Source organism: Salvelinus alpinus, chromosome 32, assembly GCF_045679555.1.
Source record: "Salvelinus alpinus chromosome 32, SLU_Salpinus.1, whole genome shotgun sequence".
In the NCBI taxonomy this organism is placed as follows: Eukaryota; Metazoa; Chordata; class Actinopteri; order Salmoniformes; family Salmonidae; genus Salvelinus; species Salvelinus alpinus.
In genome coordinates this window covers 19,324,354-19,341,184 of record NC_092117.1, presented here as the reverse complement: position 1 = coordinate 19,341,184, position 16,831 = coordinate 19,324,354, and the positions used below count along the sequence as shown (strand labels likewise).

The 16,831-nt window shown below is 42.3% G+C and overlaps 1 protein-coding gene across 4 annotated transcripts in view; it reads right to left on the bottom strand.

Moving 5' to 3' along the window:
- The window catches only part of LOC139562186 (transcription factor COE3-like), a 74,340-nt gene continuing 57,509 nt past the window's right edge, over window positions 1-16,831 (bottom strand). For 2 of the 4 annotated variants that reach the window (XM_071379606.1, XM_071379605.1), the window contains exons 11-16: window positions 9,523-9,611; window positions 4,337-4,402; window positions 4,065-4,236; window positions 3,753-3,938; window positions 3,320-3,487; window positions 1-1,740 (exon numbers count right to left, since the gene is read on the bottom strand). In XM_071379606.1, the coding sequence (XP_071235707.1) occupies window positions 1,709-1,740; window positions 3,320-3,487; window positions 3,753-3,938; window positions 4,065-4,236; window positions 4,337-4,402; window positions 9,523-9,611 (713 nt within the window). In that variant the 3' untranslated portion in view covers window positions 1-1,708. The remainder of the gene's footprint in view (window positions 1,741-3,319; window positions 3,488-3,752; window positions 3,939-4,064; window positions 4,237-4,336; window positions 4,403-9,522; window positions 9,612-16,831) is intronic. The other 2 variants (XM_071379608.1, XM_071379609.1) reach the window with 1 other exon arrangement.

The window sequence follows — 16,831 nt, the reverse complement described above, 5'->3', positions numbered from 1 at the left end:
TTTTTTTAGTTTTTTTTTTACTGAAAATTTTAATAAAACATGACTTGTTCATTTCTGTTTCCATTCCAAATTTTGACATTTTGAATTTTTGTTCCCTGTAAACACATTTAAGCTATGTGGCAGAGTCATTAGTGGTGAGTAAAAGTGACTTGTATACATTCTACAAAACAGAAAGAAAATACTACCACAAATGGAGTCCCTTCCTCCAAGGTTGTCCCTCATGCACATTGTTTCTATTGTATCTTAACAACTATCATATGGGTCACAAACTATTTATTTGACAATACAACCAACAAAGTTTTCTCCAAAAAATGGTCTGTATAGATAATTTAAAATCAATATAAAAATAAACAATGAAGTTTGACTTCCCTTTTAAAAAATGGACAGAGAGTCTTGACAGAGTAACAAAACTTTGAAGATACATGTGAAATATATGGACATTGCATTTTATCAAATACAAAAAAAACATGAAGGCAACAGTTCTTGGCTGAAATTCTGTGCTGCATCACTATTAAGGGCATGACAATTAATACATACATAATGAAAAGCAATATACAAAATATCAGAGATAAATACAATATTTATAGTTGATATGTTACAAAATTTCCCTCAAGTGAGCGCAAGTGTGTATTGGAACGGAAATATGACAATGAACTACTTTCCATTTTAGATGGAGTTTAATTTTGCTTTAAATGTTGTTGATCTAAAATAACATGGAAAAAAGACAGATGCATAAATATTTAGCACAATTTTGGCAATATCACAATAGTCTACAAGTTTATAACCACATATAAAACACATAAGGGGATTTGGAGCTAGAAGGAAGAGGATGGCCCTCTTCAACAAGAAACAGACTTCACAGTAGCCTAGGAATGCATTAATATACAGTGCTAGCAAAAAAGTCAAAATAAACGTGGCAAAACACACTTGCTTAAAAGGAAGCTCTAGCCAGGCGTTCTACGTACGCCAGTGTACTTGTTGAATCCAAGATAATTTTCACTTTCGAAGATGAATTTCTAGCTACAATAAATTACTAATTTAATTTAAGATGTATGAATGAAACATGACACAATCTTACCCACCCACCCAGCCGCACCCATTTACTTGCATTTGCTGTATTTTATGATTGATTTCTACATTATATATCTCATATATTTTCCAGTTGAAAATCTTAAACCTTCTTGGCCCCACTGTATTTTCTCACACATAAAAATACAAAAAAGTCACATTATAAAGACACACAATTGTGAATCTATTGAAAGAGAGTTAAAACAAAAAACATTTTCTGAGGCAAACAAGTTCATAGGTAAATGTACATCAGTGTTTACATTAAAACCAAATGATGAGTCCACAGAGTTTCTTCCAGTATATGGTTCACTGGACAAAGCCCAAGTTCAACCCGATAGGTATGCAAAACGTACACTCCATCGTCTTTTGTCTTCTTCCAGGTTGATCAAATGGAGAAAAAAAAATTGCAAAAAAAGCTACAATTGTTGAGTTCCTAATGAAATGCTTTGTCCAAATGTCCAAATCTTAACTCTTGAAATAGTCTTTTAAAAGAAAATCATGTTTTTATCTTCATTAAAAACAGAATAAGATGTTGACTATATCCTCAGTATTTTAGATTACGCCAGTGTCTTTGCTGTGTGATAAAGGGGTGTCCTGTATCGTGGTGAGAAGATTGGTGCTTGAGACGATGAAAGTGCATTTACATTGGAGGTACAACCAGACCGGACATAGCTGGAAAAGAGAGAGAGAGAAATTGTATTTAGCAAATTCACCCTTTCCAATGTATTCAATTGGATAAGCAAAACATTTAAGCTATTTACATCTTGGAACTTTAAAACAGATGTTAAGTTATGATGTTGTATGTGAGATTGTGTGTATGTGTGCATGTGCGCCTGTGTGATGTGCGTGCGTGTGTATGTGTGGTGTGTCTGTGCATGTCTGAGTGCAAACCTCTCTAACAGGATAGTTTTAAAAGCCTCCCTCTTGCTCTGACATTTCAGGCCCCAGCAGGCCAGCGTGGCTACGTGTGATATTCCTCCTGGTGTTGAGGTAATGGCAAACAGTGAACCAGACTCCTAGGAGAGACGGCCCTGCCGAACATGGAACAACAACACGGCCACTACCCACAATGCTGTGCTACAACCCCCACCTTCGTCACTTAAGGACTCAACTGGCTTCCCTCAGGCTGATCAGACTCAGCTGACTCCCCTCAGACTCAGTTGACTCCCCTCAAATTCAGCTGACTCCCCTCAAATTCAGCTGACTCCCCTCAGACTCAGCTGACTCCCTCAGACTCAGCTGACTCCCCTCAGACTCATCAGACTCAGCTGACTCCCCTCAGACTCATCAGACTCAGCTGACTCCCCTCAGACTCAGCTGACTCCCTTCAGACTGATCTGACTCCCCTCAGACTCAGCTGACTCCCCTCAGACTGATCAGACTCCCCTCAGACTCATCAGACTCAGCTGACTCCCCTCAGACTCAGCTGACTCCCCTCAGACTGATCAGACTCCCCTCAGACTCAGCTGACTCCCCTCAGACTGATCAGACTCCCCTCAGACTCAACCATTCTCCATACTGAAGATGGAGCCACTGCATTACACTCTTATTTCCACAGTCACTACACTACTCCTATTTCAAAATCATTATCCACAAGCTTAGACAGAGATCAAAGGTAGTTTCCATTCTTTTACCCAGACCATCTGCTAGGATATCATTAGCAACTCTAGCTTATACAGAGAGTTAATATACTCAGTATTTCACACATTTTGAACAATTAGGTGGCTAGTAAAGTGCCAGGATGAAAAATCATTGAGTATTTGTAGTGTCATGGTTGGAATGCTTTTAAGTTTGCCAGCACAGATGATGGCAAGGCATTGCTCATTAATTTCTGCACAACATGTATTAATAAGTATGATCGTGTAGCAAGATGAACTTTAATTTCCCACTTCATTAAGCTCAATGTTATTAATCTTGGGGCGCACACTACGGCTAAGCTTGTTTTCAAAGCAATCATGTTGGTCATGACACACACAAAACCTAATAAACATAATTACTAAAACAATTCTGCGAAGGTGTTGTCCTTAGATCTTGAAATATATAATTTGCTATACTGGATGGGTTGTGTGTGTGGTGTGTTTGCATGTCTGCTTATGTGCGTGTGTGTGTGTGTGTGTGTACATGTGTGTGTGTGTGTGTGTGTACATGTGTGTGCCCTCATGCTTGCTTGTGTATTTGAATGTAACCTCAAAGGTGTAAATAATAAATTGCAGCCTGTTAAAATGCATATTTGTAATGATTAGTCCCTCACCAAACCGGACAGAGGCATGAGCCGCGGTATCTGCCCAGTAGTCCGAAGGGAAGGGATGAGGGGGTGAGGGGGGCTCACCTTGCAGTCCGTTGCCATTTGCGCTGGTGCAGGAAGGGGGTGGGGAGGCCTGGGGTCGGACCACAGGGGCGAAGGCGCTCTTTTGTTTAACTGCACACAAGATATGGGGGCGGGGTGTGGGGTGGGGGGTGGGGGGGGGGGGGGTAAGAACATGCTATCGGACTAAACTGGGCTGTAATTCAGTGAGGTGAAACGTTCAGAACATTGCCTATAGAAATGTAAAGAATTGAGTCTAACATGATTCTGATTCGCTACCTGACAGACAAGTATAACTGCCCTACACAATACATTTACATCTGAACATTGTGTAACTTTGCTCCCTCCTGAACAAGTCTGAGATGGCAGCTCTACTCACTTCCATATGGAGAGTTGGCAGAGGATCCGTTGAGGAACCCAGGGGAGCTGGAAACTCCCAGGTTGGACATGCCAGAGTTACCGTAGCCATTCATACTGTTACTGACGGTGTTGTAGCTGGACTGCTGTGGGGTGCTGCTGGTGATGTACCCTCGTGGAGACACACTGCTAGTGTTCCGGCTGTAGCCTACCGACGAAGAGGAAGAGGAGGATGGGGTGGTTCGAGGTCTATAGGATTCATTTATTCTTTAATTCATGACTTACTTAGCTGACTGTGAATGATTCTTGACCACTAAGCATAAGTTCCACTTACCCTGGTCGTTTCCCTGGGACTCGGACACGTTGACGGCTAGCTGGCTGCTGAAGGAGTTGACTCCCATCATGCCGTGGGAGGCTGTGTTGGCGAGGGAGGGGATCTGGTTGTGGTTACGGGGAACGCTGTACAGGGCTTCCGCTATGTCCGCTGCCCTCTTCAGAATGATCTCCTGTGAAACATGGAGGGAGAAGTTAAGAGCTGCTCTCCCTCAGTCATCCATTATGGTAGCTTCGTTTGTAAGACGTGTGTGTGTCTGTCAGTCTGCATACCTGGTTATTGTGGGGCATCCCATACAATGCTTCAACAAGGTCAGCTGCTCTCTTCAGCAATACCTCCTGATTAAAAAAATAGGAAAGACAGACATTATTGAAATGCTGATGACAGACTATGTTCAATGACATTCCATGTCATTCCATGACATGGAATGTAACAATAAGAGTCATTATTTTTACACATACAATAAGAGGTATTTGTTAGGTGGGTAAATAAAAATGACCCTGTATTGAGAGGCACCAACACTGCATTAGGCCACCAACTCTTCCTAGAACCACTGGGAACAATGAATAATGTCCCATCTCTTAATTAAACCAGCGTAGGCCTTAAAAACAACACCTCACCCTCTAATTCTGGGCTCGCGTTTGCACAAGAGTTCAGCACTGGAGTCTCCTTTCTTTCGAACAATAAAGTGAATTAGCTTGGGTTAATCTAGTTCTGCCGTAATGACATTAAGACATTTTTCAATTAACCTCTTTGACTGGCTGTTGTAAAGGACTTCACAAATGACTTCCCATCCAGCGAGAGTCTGGGTGCTTGTGCCTCGGGGACATGGATGCATGAGATGTATTCTTATCCATGTCTGCATGCTTGTCCCTGCTTCACCAATAAGGATTAGCCATGTTGCTTTGGTTCTTAACACTGAGAAGGAGTTGGCCCTGGATCCTGTTCCCTGCTCTACTTCAGAATAGAGCGTGTTAGTGTGCTTTTATCTGCTCTTTGAATTGAGCACTTAATGAAATCATTCATGGAGCACGGCACTGCTTTGTTTAGTGTGATGCTCCAAGCAATATGTTAGGAAAAGCATCTCCTCCACTTAGGAGCATTTATTCTCACAAAGACACGCTTGAGCTAGTGCCGTGGTGTTTTATTTGAATGCTTCTTTACTGTCACCTGCTGTATTGCAGCAGTATGTTGACTTTCCGTCAGAACCCCGGTTAAAAGCGATGCAAATCTGTCACAAGAAACATCTCAGATGGCGCTTGTTGTCTTCCCACATTGCGTGTTTTCCTTCGCGGGCCTCAGTCATTTGTGTGAAGTGTTCCATCACTTGGCAATAGCAATCTGGGATTAAGACGGCAGCTGCCGTAAATGAATGTAAACACAGCCATCGCGCCTTCAAACAGCGGCCTCCAAGACTTGGCCTGCGTTTCCAAGGCAGCGCGTATGGAGCGTGTATGGAGTGTGTATGGGCCTCCTTTCATCCTGAAGAGCCATATCTTCCTAAAATCCTTGATTTATCAAGATGAAACGCTGTAGAAGCCACTTCTAGCATGTGCCATGCTCTTATGGAAACATAGAGCTTAATCCACCAAGTTACCGGATGGGTGGCTCTCTTTAAAATGAGCATTTACCTCTGAAATTGGTGTGTATGCTCAACGTTGCATGCATCTAGTTTGCATACAAATAAAGAATTATGGTTGTCATGAAACAGGTTCACTAAATGAGAGGACCAGCTGTCTTGCTGTGTTCTCATCAGGCAGAACAGATTCCTCTCTTGCTCGATGAGTGAGACAAAGTGTTTTTTCTTTCCATTTTCCTGCAGTTAATAATTACCAATAATCTATTCTATCATATTTGAAGATCTTCTACATGCCTCTCAATTTCAAACAACAATTAAAGCAATTAAGACTGTCACGTTCGCAAGCCATGTTTCATTCTCTGAAAACCTCCTCTCCATCCTTGTCCATATGGTACTTTGCAGCAGCAACATAAGGACAGCTTGGAAAAAAGAGAGAAAACGATATTGCCTCTCATCCTTAATCTGTCGTTTACCGCGTGGCGTCTTAACTAACCAAGCTCACTCGCAGGGCTATGCTTAAGTGGTAGCCTAGTCATATCCAAGGATGATGGGAAGTGTGATACCCAATCAACCAAGGAGTTTGTTTTGTTTCCGACGAGACACTTTCACGCGTATCGGCTCACGCTGTGAATACGATTAGCACCGAATGGCGTTCTGAGGGCATTTCCATGTAAATCTGGATACTGCTTCAGCATAAAATGTAATTGGCTTTCTTGTCATGGAGACAGACATATCAGAACACCATGTTAAATTGAAAACAATTAAAGCCGTAGATGATCTCTTGTTTTGTGACAAAGGCATGACAGCTTTTCTGGTATTCCTTGTTCTACACGTTTTACACATGCTCAACAACTGATCACAGATCAGCCAAGATCTAGACGCCATTAAAACCACCAAATGAACTCTGTTGTTACCTGACAAAGGCTTGAGAAATGTTGAGGTATTGCATGTTTTACACGGTAGCCTAAAACCTGTCTAAATGTGATTCTCCACATGGTAGATTAGCTAGGATTGTGTATTTATGTTATCACAGTTAATAAAAGGGGGCCCAGGTTATGTAGCTTGGAGTGGTAATGCCATTATAAAACTGTAAGGCAATTACTGTGTTAGCTCTAGCCTGAGGTAATGAATACATTCAGAAGGATAGGGCTATTAGATGTAGGTACTTCAAAGAGCACAAGAATAGACATTCATTTAAATACATGGATAATTGCTTGACATGAACACATTTGTAATATTTATTTTCTCCTTGTGGATTTCACAAAGAATTGGAAAAGAATAGGTTTGTGTTCATTTTGGGGGGAAAAGAGAGAAGCGAATGCAATCAATGTAATAATAAAACAATATTGGGTTTCTGCTTTTAATTTTGTAATGAATCTAATTTGTTACAGAAGAAAGGAGAAATTGAGTGTGTTATAATGTGATATCCAGTCTATTTGTCCATTACTGCCACAGGGCACAAAATGGTATTATAAATTGTATTTTTTTATGGGAGGAATCTAAAATTGTTTTATAACAAGATCTTAAAAAGGAGGGTGAATTCCTAAGTCTCTGTTCACTTAACGCCATGCCCACAAACTAATCTCCTTTCGCATCACTTGACTGTTCACACTTGTTACTTTCATATTCACTCTGGACTCTGCATTGGATTTTTATATCGCTGCTTGTCCCTTAGGGTCAGTCTGTCATCTGCAATGTTGTCTTAAAATTACAAGGTAAACTTCAATCAGAGCACACTTCCCCCCTTTTTTCTCAGTGTAGCAACAATATTAGCGTGCATCCCTTGCAATCCATGAGCACTCCCATATTGGCTTTCTGTCTCCTCACAATTACCACGTGTCTTACTGGTCCTGGGGAAAAGGCTGGTGGAAATCAATAGCGCCATAATATTATCAACTGGAGGGTGAAGTCATTGAGGGAGGGGGGCCGGTGTCGATTTGCCTTTCTGCTAATGCATACTTCACCTCCTCCAGCTTTATCTCCTTTTTATAGAGTCTCTTCGCTTCACCTGCAGCCCATAATGGCTGTTCTCTTCACGCCGTATCTCTTCTCGTTCACAATGTACATGCTAGCTAGCCTGAGGCTCTTATATTGAGAATTTGCTGTTGAACCCGAGAGGCGACCCTCAGATGGCAAGCTTAACAATGATGAATCACTCTGTAGGATCATTTACTTGGCCCCCTGAACCCCATATTTGGGTCCATTAGAGAGCAAATCAAATATGTATATTGTTTATTAGAAGTGCAGGGTTTCATTTCACTCTGAGCTTGGGCCATGTGAGGGCTGGGGGGAGACCCTGCTATATTAAGTAAGTAAGCACACTGAGGAAACTCATCTCAGATTCTGAGTGAAAGATTGTTTTATCGCCAAAAGGCACTTTGTTCTCCAAGAACAAAAAATGGATGCTGTAAAACAAGTATGCATCACTGTATTCCTTGTTATATTCAAATTGTAGATTTTACAGAAATGTACTGACTAAATTGAGTGTGCAGACAGATACCCAGGGCAGGGAGACTTGGAGAGAAACTCACAGCCATAAAAACTAAGTGAACCTTTCCTTTGGTCTTACAAATGTTCTGTTGAAATTAGAGTTACATTTCATGTCCAGGTGTTGTTTTTCCACGGGGACCAAAGTCTAATTGAAACACTTCATATTGTGCACCAGAGACTGCTGGCTGCGATGTCGTATATCTTCCCATTGACTTAGCCCAGTGTCCATACTACACCCCACAGCCTGGTCTTTATTAAATTGTCCGTTGGACGTTAATGATATTGCAGTGTTGCATGCTGGGCTTTAATAGATAAGGTCTTAAAAGGCTTTATGGTAATATTAAAACTCTGAGGTGGTCACCACTTTACTACATGCCAAGGGAGTCTGTGCAAACTAATCAGTCATAATATTACACTTGGCGCAACTGGAATGCCAGTTATACCCATTGGGAATTAGCAGGGTCGCAATCAGATGAGCCCAGTAATAGATTTTATCAGAGTAAATCGAAATACTAAGGAATCAAAGAATGGCTGAAATATGTAGTTTCGTTTTCATGTTGAAATATGCCAAAAAGTGTCACGAGCATTTGTAAATAAAGAGTCTTTCAACACCTTTACTGAGTTCTAAAGAAAGCAGTGAGACCTAACGCATTATAATGTGTCCCTGGCCTTATTAGCCACACTAAGACGGGGGGGGGGGGGGGGGGTTTACGAGCGTAGTCATGTAAACAACAGATTAAACCAAATGGAGCTGTGTAGAATGAAAGGGAAACATGAGTGGGGTAATGACGGCCCAGACGACCAGGAGATTATCATCTCCACAGACTACTGCAGAGGAAAGATGTCTGATTGAGCTATTTTACCACACGTATGCCTCCCTCTCTCGCTTCTCACTAAACCAATACAATCCCGAATCAATGCTAGATGGAGGCACCAGAGTGTTTGTGTATTGTATTTCTATTTGGTTAAAAGGTTTGAACTTCTTTTGATGTTGTTTTGTTTCTTGGTCTTTGATTATGTTTTGGGTTAGCAGCTTTGGTGTGTATATGGTGTGGTTTGTTGTGTCTGTGGTGTTGTTGGTTTAGCAGCTTTGGTGTGTGTATGGTGTGGTTTGTTGTGTCTGTGGTGTTGTTGGGTTAGCAGCTTTGGTGTGTGTATGGTGTGGTTTGTTGTGTCTGTGGTGTTGTTGGTTTAGCAGCTTTGGTGTGTGTATGGTGTGGTTTGTTGTGTCTGTGGTGTTGTTGGGTTAGCAGCTTTGGTGTGTGTATGGTGTGGTTTGTTGTGTCTGTGGTGTTGTTGGGTTAGCAGCTTTGGTGTGTGTATGGTGTGGTTTGTTGTGTCTGTGGTGTTGTTTTGTCTGTTTTTGTGAAGATGAGATGTAACACTGACCTTTGGTAACCTCTCAGGGTCACCCGGGTGCCTGGGGATGACCTTCTGCAGCCTCTGGAATCCATAGTCGATGGTTGGCTCATTGAGGGCTAAAAAAGAAAAAATCCAATGGTTAGACAATGTGTAGTGAAGTAAATAACTACTCTATAAACCAATGTCTGCAATGCACAGCAACTAGTAGGAATACTCTGTCACAAGTGTCACAAATCCCCTGCATCCAGTTACATTTTAATTTAGCAAAATAGCCATGATGACATGATGCAGTACATCAGTCTAGAGCAGGTCTCATATCTCTCACAGGGCGCTCTTCTTTTTATCTTCTAGGGAATATTGAGTGCAAACGACATAGTGGGGTGTGTTAATCAAACCAAGCTTTAATAATCTGTGAAAGGCTTGTCCACAAATTGATCTAGCGTGAGTTGCTGTCACTCCAACGCTGCACCTACTGTACCACCCCGCTGCTCTGCTGAAATACTACAGCAGATCACACAGAGCGATCAATCTCACCCACCCCTCAAATAGTCATCTGGAGCAGCGAGCCGTATTGGGCTATGAATCAGAGGCACAAAGTAAATGAATCATAAGCCAGACTTTGGTAAGACTAAGGCGTTTTATGTCTGACAGTCATAATGGGTAATTTAAGGCTTCCTTACAGCGCTCGCTGATTCTAAACAATCATGTACACCCGTAGGCCAGGAGGGAGGAAGGAGAGAGGAGGGAGAGAGGGAAGGGGGAGGAGGGGTAACGGGGGAAGGAACGACTTAATAGAGAACATCACTTCTCAATGTAGATATAATTTTCGGCAGAGTAACTCAGACGAGTGCGGCGGTGCATCATAAATCAATGGCTTTCTGTGGAGACTAATAAGAGCTGCCTGCCTCTATTCATTGTTCAGCCTGTAATTTGGCCCATCACTCATTACTCAGCATGTAATTTCAGCATTAACGGAATAAGGCTCGCAGAACCTGCTGAACACAAGAGGACATAAACGCAAACGCCAAACGTACAGCCAGGGACACTGACACACAGACCAGGGAGCCACACACACGCACACACAACCTACCAAATCGTTGCTAGACAGGTACAGGGCTGTTCACCACATAAAGTGAACTCCCAACAACCAAACGCACCACACACCGCCCGTCACAACATACACTCCTGGAAATCTGATTTGACATCTCATCATGCATCCCGGAACGACAAAGGTCCGCTTCAGAACGTGAGGGAACGCCATTTTCTCCACGATAAAGGATTGATCCGTGTTATTGATCTCACATGACAAGGCCCTAGCTGGGATTTTGCCCTCTTTCTTTTGTTATTTCTGTACACACCGCAAGGCGCATGCATGTATGTGTGTGTGTGTGTGTGTGTGTGTGTGTGTGTGTGTGTGTGTGTGTGTGTGTGTGTGTGTGTGTGTGTGTGTGTGTGTGTGTGTGTGTGTGTGTGTGTGTGTGTGTGTGTGTGTGTGTGTGTGTGTGTGTGTGTGTGTGTGTGTGTGTGTGTGTGTGTGTTGTAGCCCTGCCAGACCCCGCTGCCCAGTGTGATGTAAATTGTGTATCTGTAAAAAACACTCCATAATCAGGCCATCAATCATCCCCGGCTGTCAGTAGGCTCTCGCTGGGTGATGCATCATGCTCTCCTGCCCTCTGCCTCAGCTGGGGCCTACACTGCACAACACACTACACTCAACACTGCAGCCGGGCATGCTGGGTACAGATACAGTAGCTAGCTACACCACAAGACCAGGGTAATAAAGGAGAAGTATGGGTATTTTGGAAGTATTTACAATTATAGTAATCCTGAAGTAATGCAGCCTGATGTAGTTTGAAAACTTTTTGAGCATCTTGATATGTCATACACATTTAAACATAGTTGACGTTTAATTCTCTATCATATCTGTTTGAAAACACTAAATTACTTTAACTGCTATGGCGTCTAGGGGGAAAGGGGGCCTAGAACATGAGCATCACATACCACAGATAGTAAACAAGATGTCTCTTCTCTCTTGCTCTTTAAGATATGGATTAAAGCATGTCTCAAGGTTCTGTGATTGGGGTGCAACTCTGGGCCATGAGCAGCGCATGTCGACGTGTCGCAATCTCATCTATCATGGAGATGATCTTTGTAACAACCCCGCGTAATGAAATTGGTGACACAGACCTCCATCTGCTATCGATTTCATGCAAATGACGTTGACAGCTGATGGAGACTTGCATTAGAGCTAAACGGTGCTGTCAGTTGATGAGTTGACAGTTCTGTAGTCGACCGTGTACACACAGAGACAAAAACTGTCAATAATCCTATAAGGACTGATGACGACATATACTGAGCACTTGTATTCATTCTGTACATTAAATATATGATTACATTGTATTATAGTATGTATCATATTTGAGCTGAATAAATTCCATCTAATTTAGGTTGATTTCTTAACAATCAAACTTGAGGTCCGTTTTACTATACATACACCACTATACTCTCTCAAACACCCCCAACTTACCTACTTCCCACCACCTTCTTCTAACCCTTTAGTATATTGTAGCTCTGAACTCTAGGATGCCCTTGGACCGCCAGCATGTATGCCAGGAAGAGCTTCATCTCCATCATTCTACTAGCCCAGTGCAGTGTTGTGAGAGGTAAGCTAAGGAGGAGAGGAGAGCTGGAGTAGACTAGGGAGGGGAGCTGGCCCCCCTGCGAGGGTTCTCAGCCACGGTGAGGAAACATGAAACCCTCCACACACATCCCATAAATCCTGCTCTGGGTGGAAGTCTGGCTGGAGAGTGGGGGGGGGCTGGCACGTTCCAGTCACGACCGCTTCCCGGCCCGCGGCCAATCAATACCACTTTCCTGTTTTAGAGGCGGGTAATTATGAGGTGGAGAGATTGTCTGACCTCTCACCCCTGCTGCATTACTCGGCTGATATTAAGATAAATTGCCTGATTTTGGGTAAACATATGCTGCAATTCAAACTGTCAGCACTGGTTTGCTCAGGGATAATTTGTATTGATCTCCTGGCTTCTTCCCCATTTTGCCTACTGACCTCACGGATAATTAGAGAGAAAGAGACACAGCGAGGTAAGGCAAGGGCTGCATTTCAATACTTTGCCAGTTATAAAGAGCGAGAATAAAGAAAGTGTGTGAAAAAGAAGAGTGAATGAAATAGACTGATAAAATGTTCTCGTCTTCTGAACTAGCAATTCAGCTTGAAACACCTTGTTCAGCTCTACTTCATATTGTCCTCATCACTTATGAGAAGCTATAATTGTTTTGTGTTCATAATAAAATGTTTAGCACTTAACAATAAAGTCATGCCAATCATTATAGCGTTTTATTTGATGTATAGTTTACAGCTGAAGAAGCAAAATTACTGTCACTTTTGAATAGGGTGCACAGGATTTAAAAAAAGAAATGCCCAGCAGAGTTCATTCTTTGGATGCAAAAGCTGAGTGGAAACTTGATGAATATTTCAGTAATTTCTTCACTCTAGTTAGTGAATGGTCATGTTTCAGAATGAAAAAATTGAATGCATGAGTTGGTGTGCAGCTGTGACCATATCAAATCTAATTTCAAGCACTACACACACACACACACACACACATCCACAATCTATGGCAGGATTTCAATGGAATTCCTCTCCCTGGCATGTGTACTTCCCGATCTTATTTTGATCTAATGCCCTTAATCTACTCTGTCATCCGTTCATGCTCCTAACACATTCACTCCAGAAGGCTCCGAGCCCAGTGTCTTTGCTTAAAATGCAGAGTGGATGGCCAAACATGCATCTGAGCACGGTCTACTGCTCCTTCTCCATGTACTCTAGAAATAGGACATGAGTAACCGCTCTAGAGGAGCAATGTAACATGGCTGCCGTTGGCAGATGAAAATGCTTATATGGCAATACGCCTGCATGCTCTCAGTATGTGGCAGTGTACTGAAGTCATGTACTGTATTGGCTTGCAGTAACAGTCAGTAACAGGGGAAAATGTTTGGGCAAAGCAGTACATTTAAGGGAAATGGTTCATTGTTAAGTCTGTGGTCTTGGAATGGAAGTTTGCAAAGAGCGCTAGCATTCTTGCCAGCCATTATTGGTTATTACGACAACTCTATATTTCCTGGAGATAAATACTAGTCTTGTTGCCATTTGCCAGCTATTACTAATTATCCTTAACTGCTTGGAGCCTATCTCCACTCGTCCTACACGTCTTTATTTCCTTTCCCTCTACCACAGATTATACTGAGGTGTAGAGGGAGCAGATAAACAGAACAAGGTGAACAAAGTTTTAGTGAGTTTGTAACTTGTGATAGTATCCACCTGAAGCCTCATGGGCACCTGAGATCATCTTAAAGCTGCAACACAGATATGGGTCACAGATAGTATCACAATCACAACAGGAAATTACATAATTTTACTGACATGAATAGGATCAAACAGGGATGAAAAAGGCCAATATCACTCGGTGTTATTGAAGTTAAATAGGTGAACTTAAACAGGTGATACAGCTGCACGGATAACATGAGACATTTAGAGGTCTTGCTGTTCAGCAATATACTGTAGATTTCCACTGTGGAGAGAGATCTAAAAGAAGCATACAGTCAGAACCCAACTTCAAACCAAACCAACCGATCTTAACTCACGGCAAACCCGAGCAAACCAAACCAGTGCATTTAACACTGACCATTATGCTCTCCATCCAAGCCAAGCTAACAGGGAGTTATTCCATCTCCAGGAGTCTCAGGTTGAGCAGGAAATTAACATTTCAAAGATCTGCCGGTAAGATGAATCAATAGAGAGAAATCAATGTTCATTGAAATTTCATGAACTTTGAGCTGATACATACAGCGAGATAAAACGACAGTTACAATTCCACAAGATATTGCTTCTGCAACAGATCAAATGTAATTAACACAGGTTAAATGGAAGGGATGTACTGTATCAGTTCACAATTCCATACTCTCAAAATTCCCTTAATCTCTGTATTGGAAATTAGTGGAGACACCTGTTCGCTCCCCTTCGACGACATCTAAAGTGAGTGGTACCCTCCTCAAAGGACATAGAGGGGGACTTTAACACATTCCCGTCCAACAGAAATCAAATGGCCTCCCTTCACAGCTGATTGCAGCCGCAAATTAATATTGTAAAATGAAGATCAATACATGGACGGGGCCAAATCGATGACGGCTAAATTACCGCTGCGTTTTCCCCCTCATTCAAGATGAGTTGTGTTTTCCTCTCAAAGTCAATACCGTGCAGCATCTCTCATTCATTTCTCAATAAACTTGAGATGAATTTCAATCAAAGGCAGTGGTGGCGGTGGGTGTGTGTGGATGGGGATGGGGAATAGGGGGATGGGGATGGAGTTATTTTAAAGCCCGTTGGGTGTGGAACATAGTGAAGAGGGGAGGGAGGAGAGAAACCTCATCTATCTTGCTGCACAGGACTAATACTGTGCCTTAGTGAGGAATATCAAAATGGAGAACAGTTACCAAACAGACATCATCTAAGATTAAGATCACTTTATTCATCAATTGTACACAAGGTCCAACTGGTATTTGACTTCTGCTTTTATTCCAACCCCCTCTACATATACAGGCTGGAGCAGGGGGTTGTCACACTGGGCACCCGTGGAGTAGTTGTTCTGTGGAGTAAAGTGCCGTGCTCAAGGGCACGCAATGGCATCTAGGATTTGATACCAGCTCACTTCCCACCAGATTTTTCCCATCAGACCCAGGATTGGAACTGGTAACCCTCCAGTTGCTGGCTCGCCTCTCTGATCGCTAGTCTACCTGCCACCCCTGTATCTTACAATGCAGTACAATTTATAGAGGTGCCAATTAAATCCAAATCAATGAATAGGCCTATCATCCTTATAGAGAAACACCCCTGTACCGATACTATCCTTTAAACTGTAAAGCCACTCCTTGCAATACATTCTACAGAGGGATGCAATGCGGTAAAAGACATGCTCATCTGCCGCCACTTATTTCGATACATTTTCCAGCGCAGGATTTCCCAGGACTGTTAATGATTCCACTGTGTGAAATAATGTCACAGTGTGCTCCTCAAAGTCTACCTGACAAACTGCTTGAAAACGAAGGAGTGGGAAAGTGTGTGTCAAGTCAGCCCTCTAATTGGACGAAAGGACCTTCCTCTCATGAAACATTGCACACGTTCACAAAGGCTCTCTGGCTGAGATTGTGTAACTAGGTGACGAGTGTCTCAGTCACTCATGAGGAGCTACAGCTAAATACCAGGCTTGTAATGAGACAGACAGGGGAACTGAGTAACAGTGATGGCAACATCAGCTATCTATACATTGCTCATATTACTACACTACACTCTTAGGTTATAAGAGATGCCATTGGAAACCCCTCTTATACAGATATGTTGACATTGTTTACATTCCTCTGTGAATGCCTTTGATTACAGTGTATCTTACAGTGTGTCTAGGCCACACCCCATCCCTGACTAGCTGCTACCAAACCCTGCCCTGCAGGGGAGGAAACCGTGAGGAGGCTCTGTATCTGATCTGCTCCAAATCCGGGACTTCAAAGAGAGTCTGGGCTGAAGGGCGGAGGGGAGCTGTAAGGTTAGACCCGATACACAGACTGAACAGCACAAGGCCCAGACTGATGTGCTTTGATAAAGGAGTCCATGTTTACTGAACAGCAGTTTTTTTGTCAAGAGCCAACCATTTCTGCTTGGAGTGCGGCAAAGGGCTTAATTTTAGATTTGAAGACTATATCACTTTGGATCTCTGTCCAACTGAGTGAGGATAAAGAGGTCAGTCAAGGTACACATCAATATTCATTGCATTACATGTACAATGCATAGCATCTTGATCTGCATTGCTTGCTGTTTGGGGTTTTAGGCTGGGTTTCTGTACAGCACTTTGTGACATCGGCTGATGTGAAAAGGGCTTTAGAAATACATTTGATTGATTGATTGATTGATTGACAAGCATTACAGTAAATATCAACACTCAACATAAATGTTCGTAATTGTGAGCTTTGCGGTGTAGGATAGCGTTACTTTTAACAATATACAGTGCCTTCAGAAAGTACTCACACCCCTTGACTTTTTCCACATATTGTTGTGTTACAGCCTGGATTTAACATGGATTACATTTAGATTTTTTGGGTCAGTGGCCTACACACAATACCCCATAATGTCAAAGTGGAATTATGTTTTTAGACATTTTTACAAATTAATACAACATGAAAAGCTGAAAGGTCTTGAGTCAATAAGTATTCAACCCTATTTTTATGGCAAGCCATAAATAAGTTCAGGAGTAAAACTTGTTTAACAAGT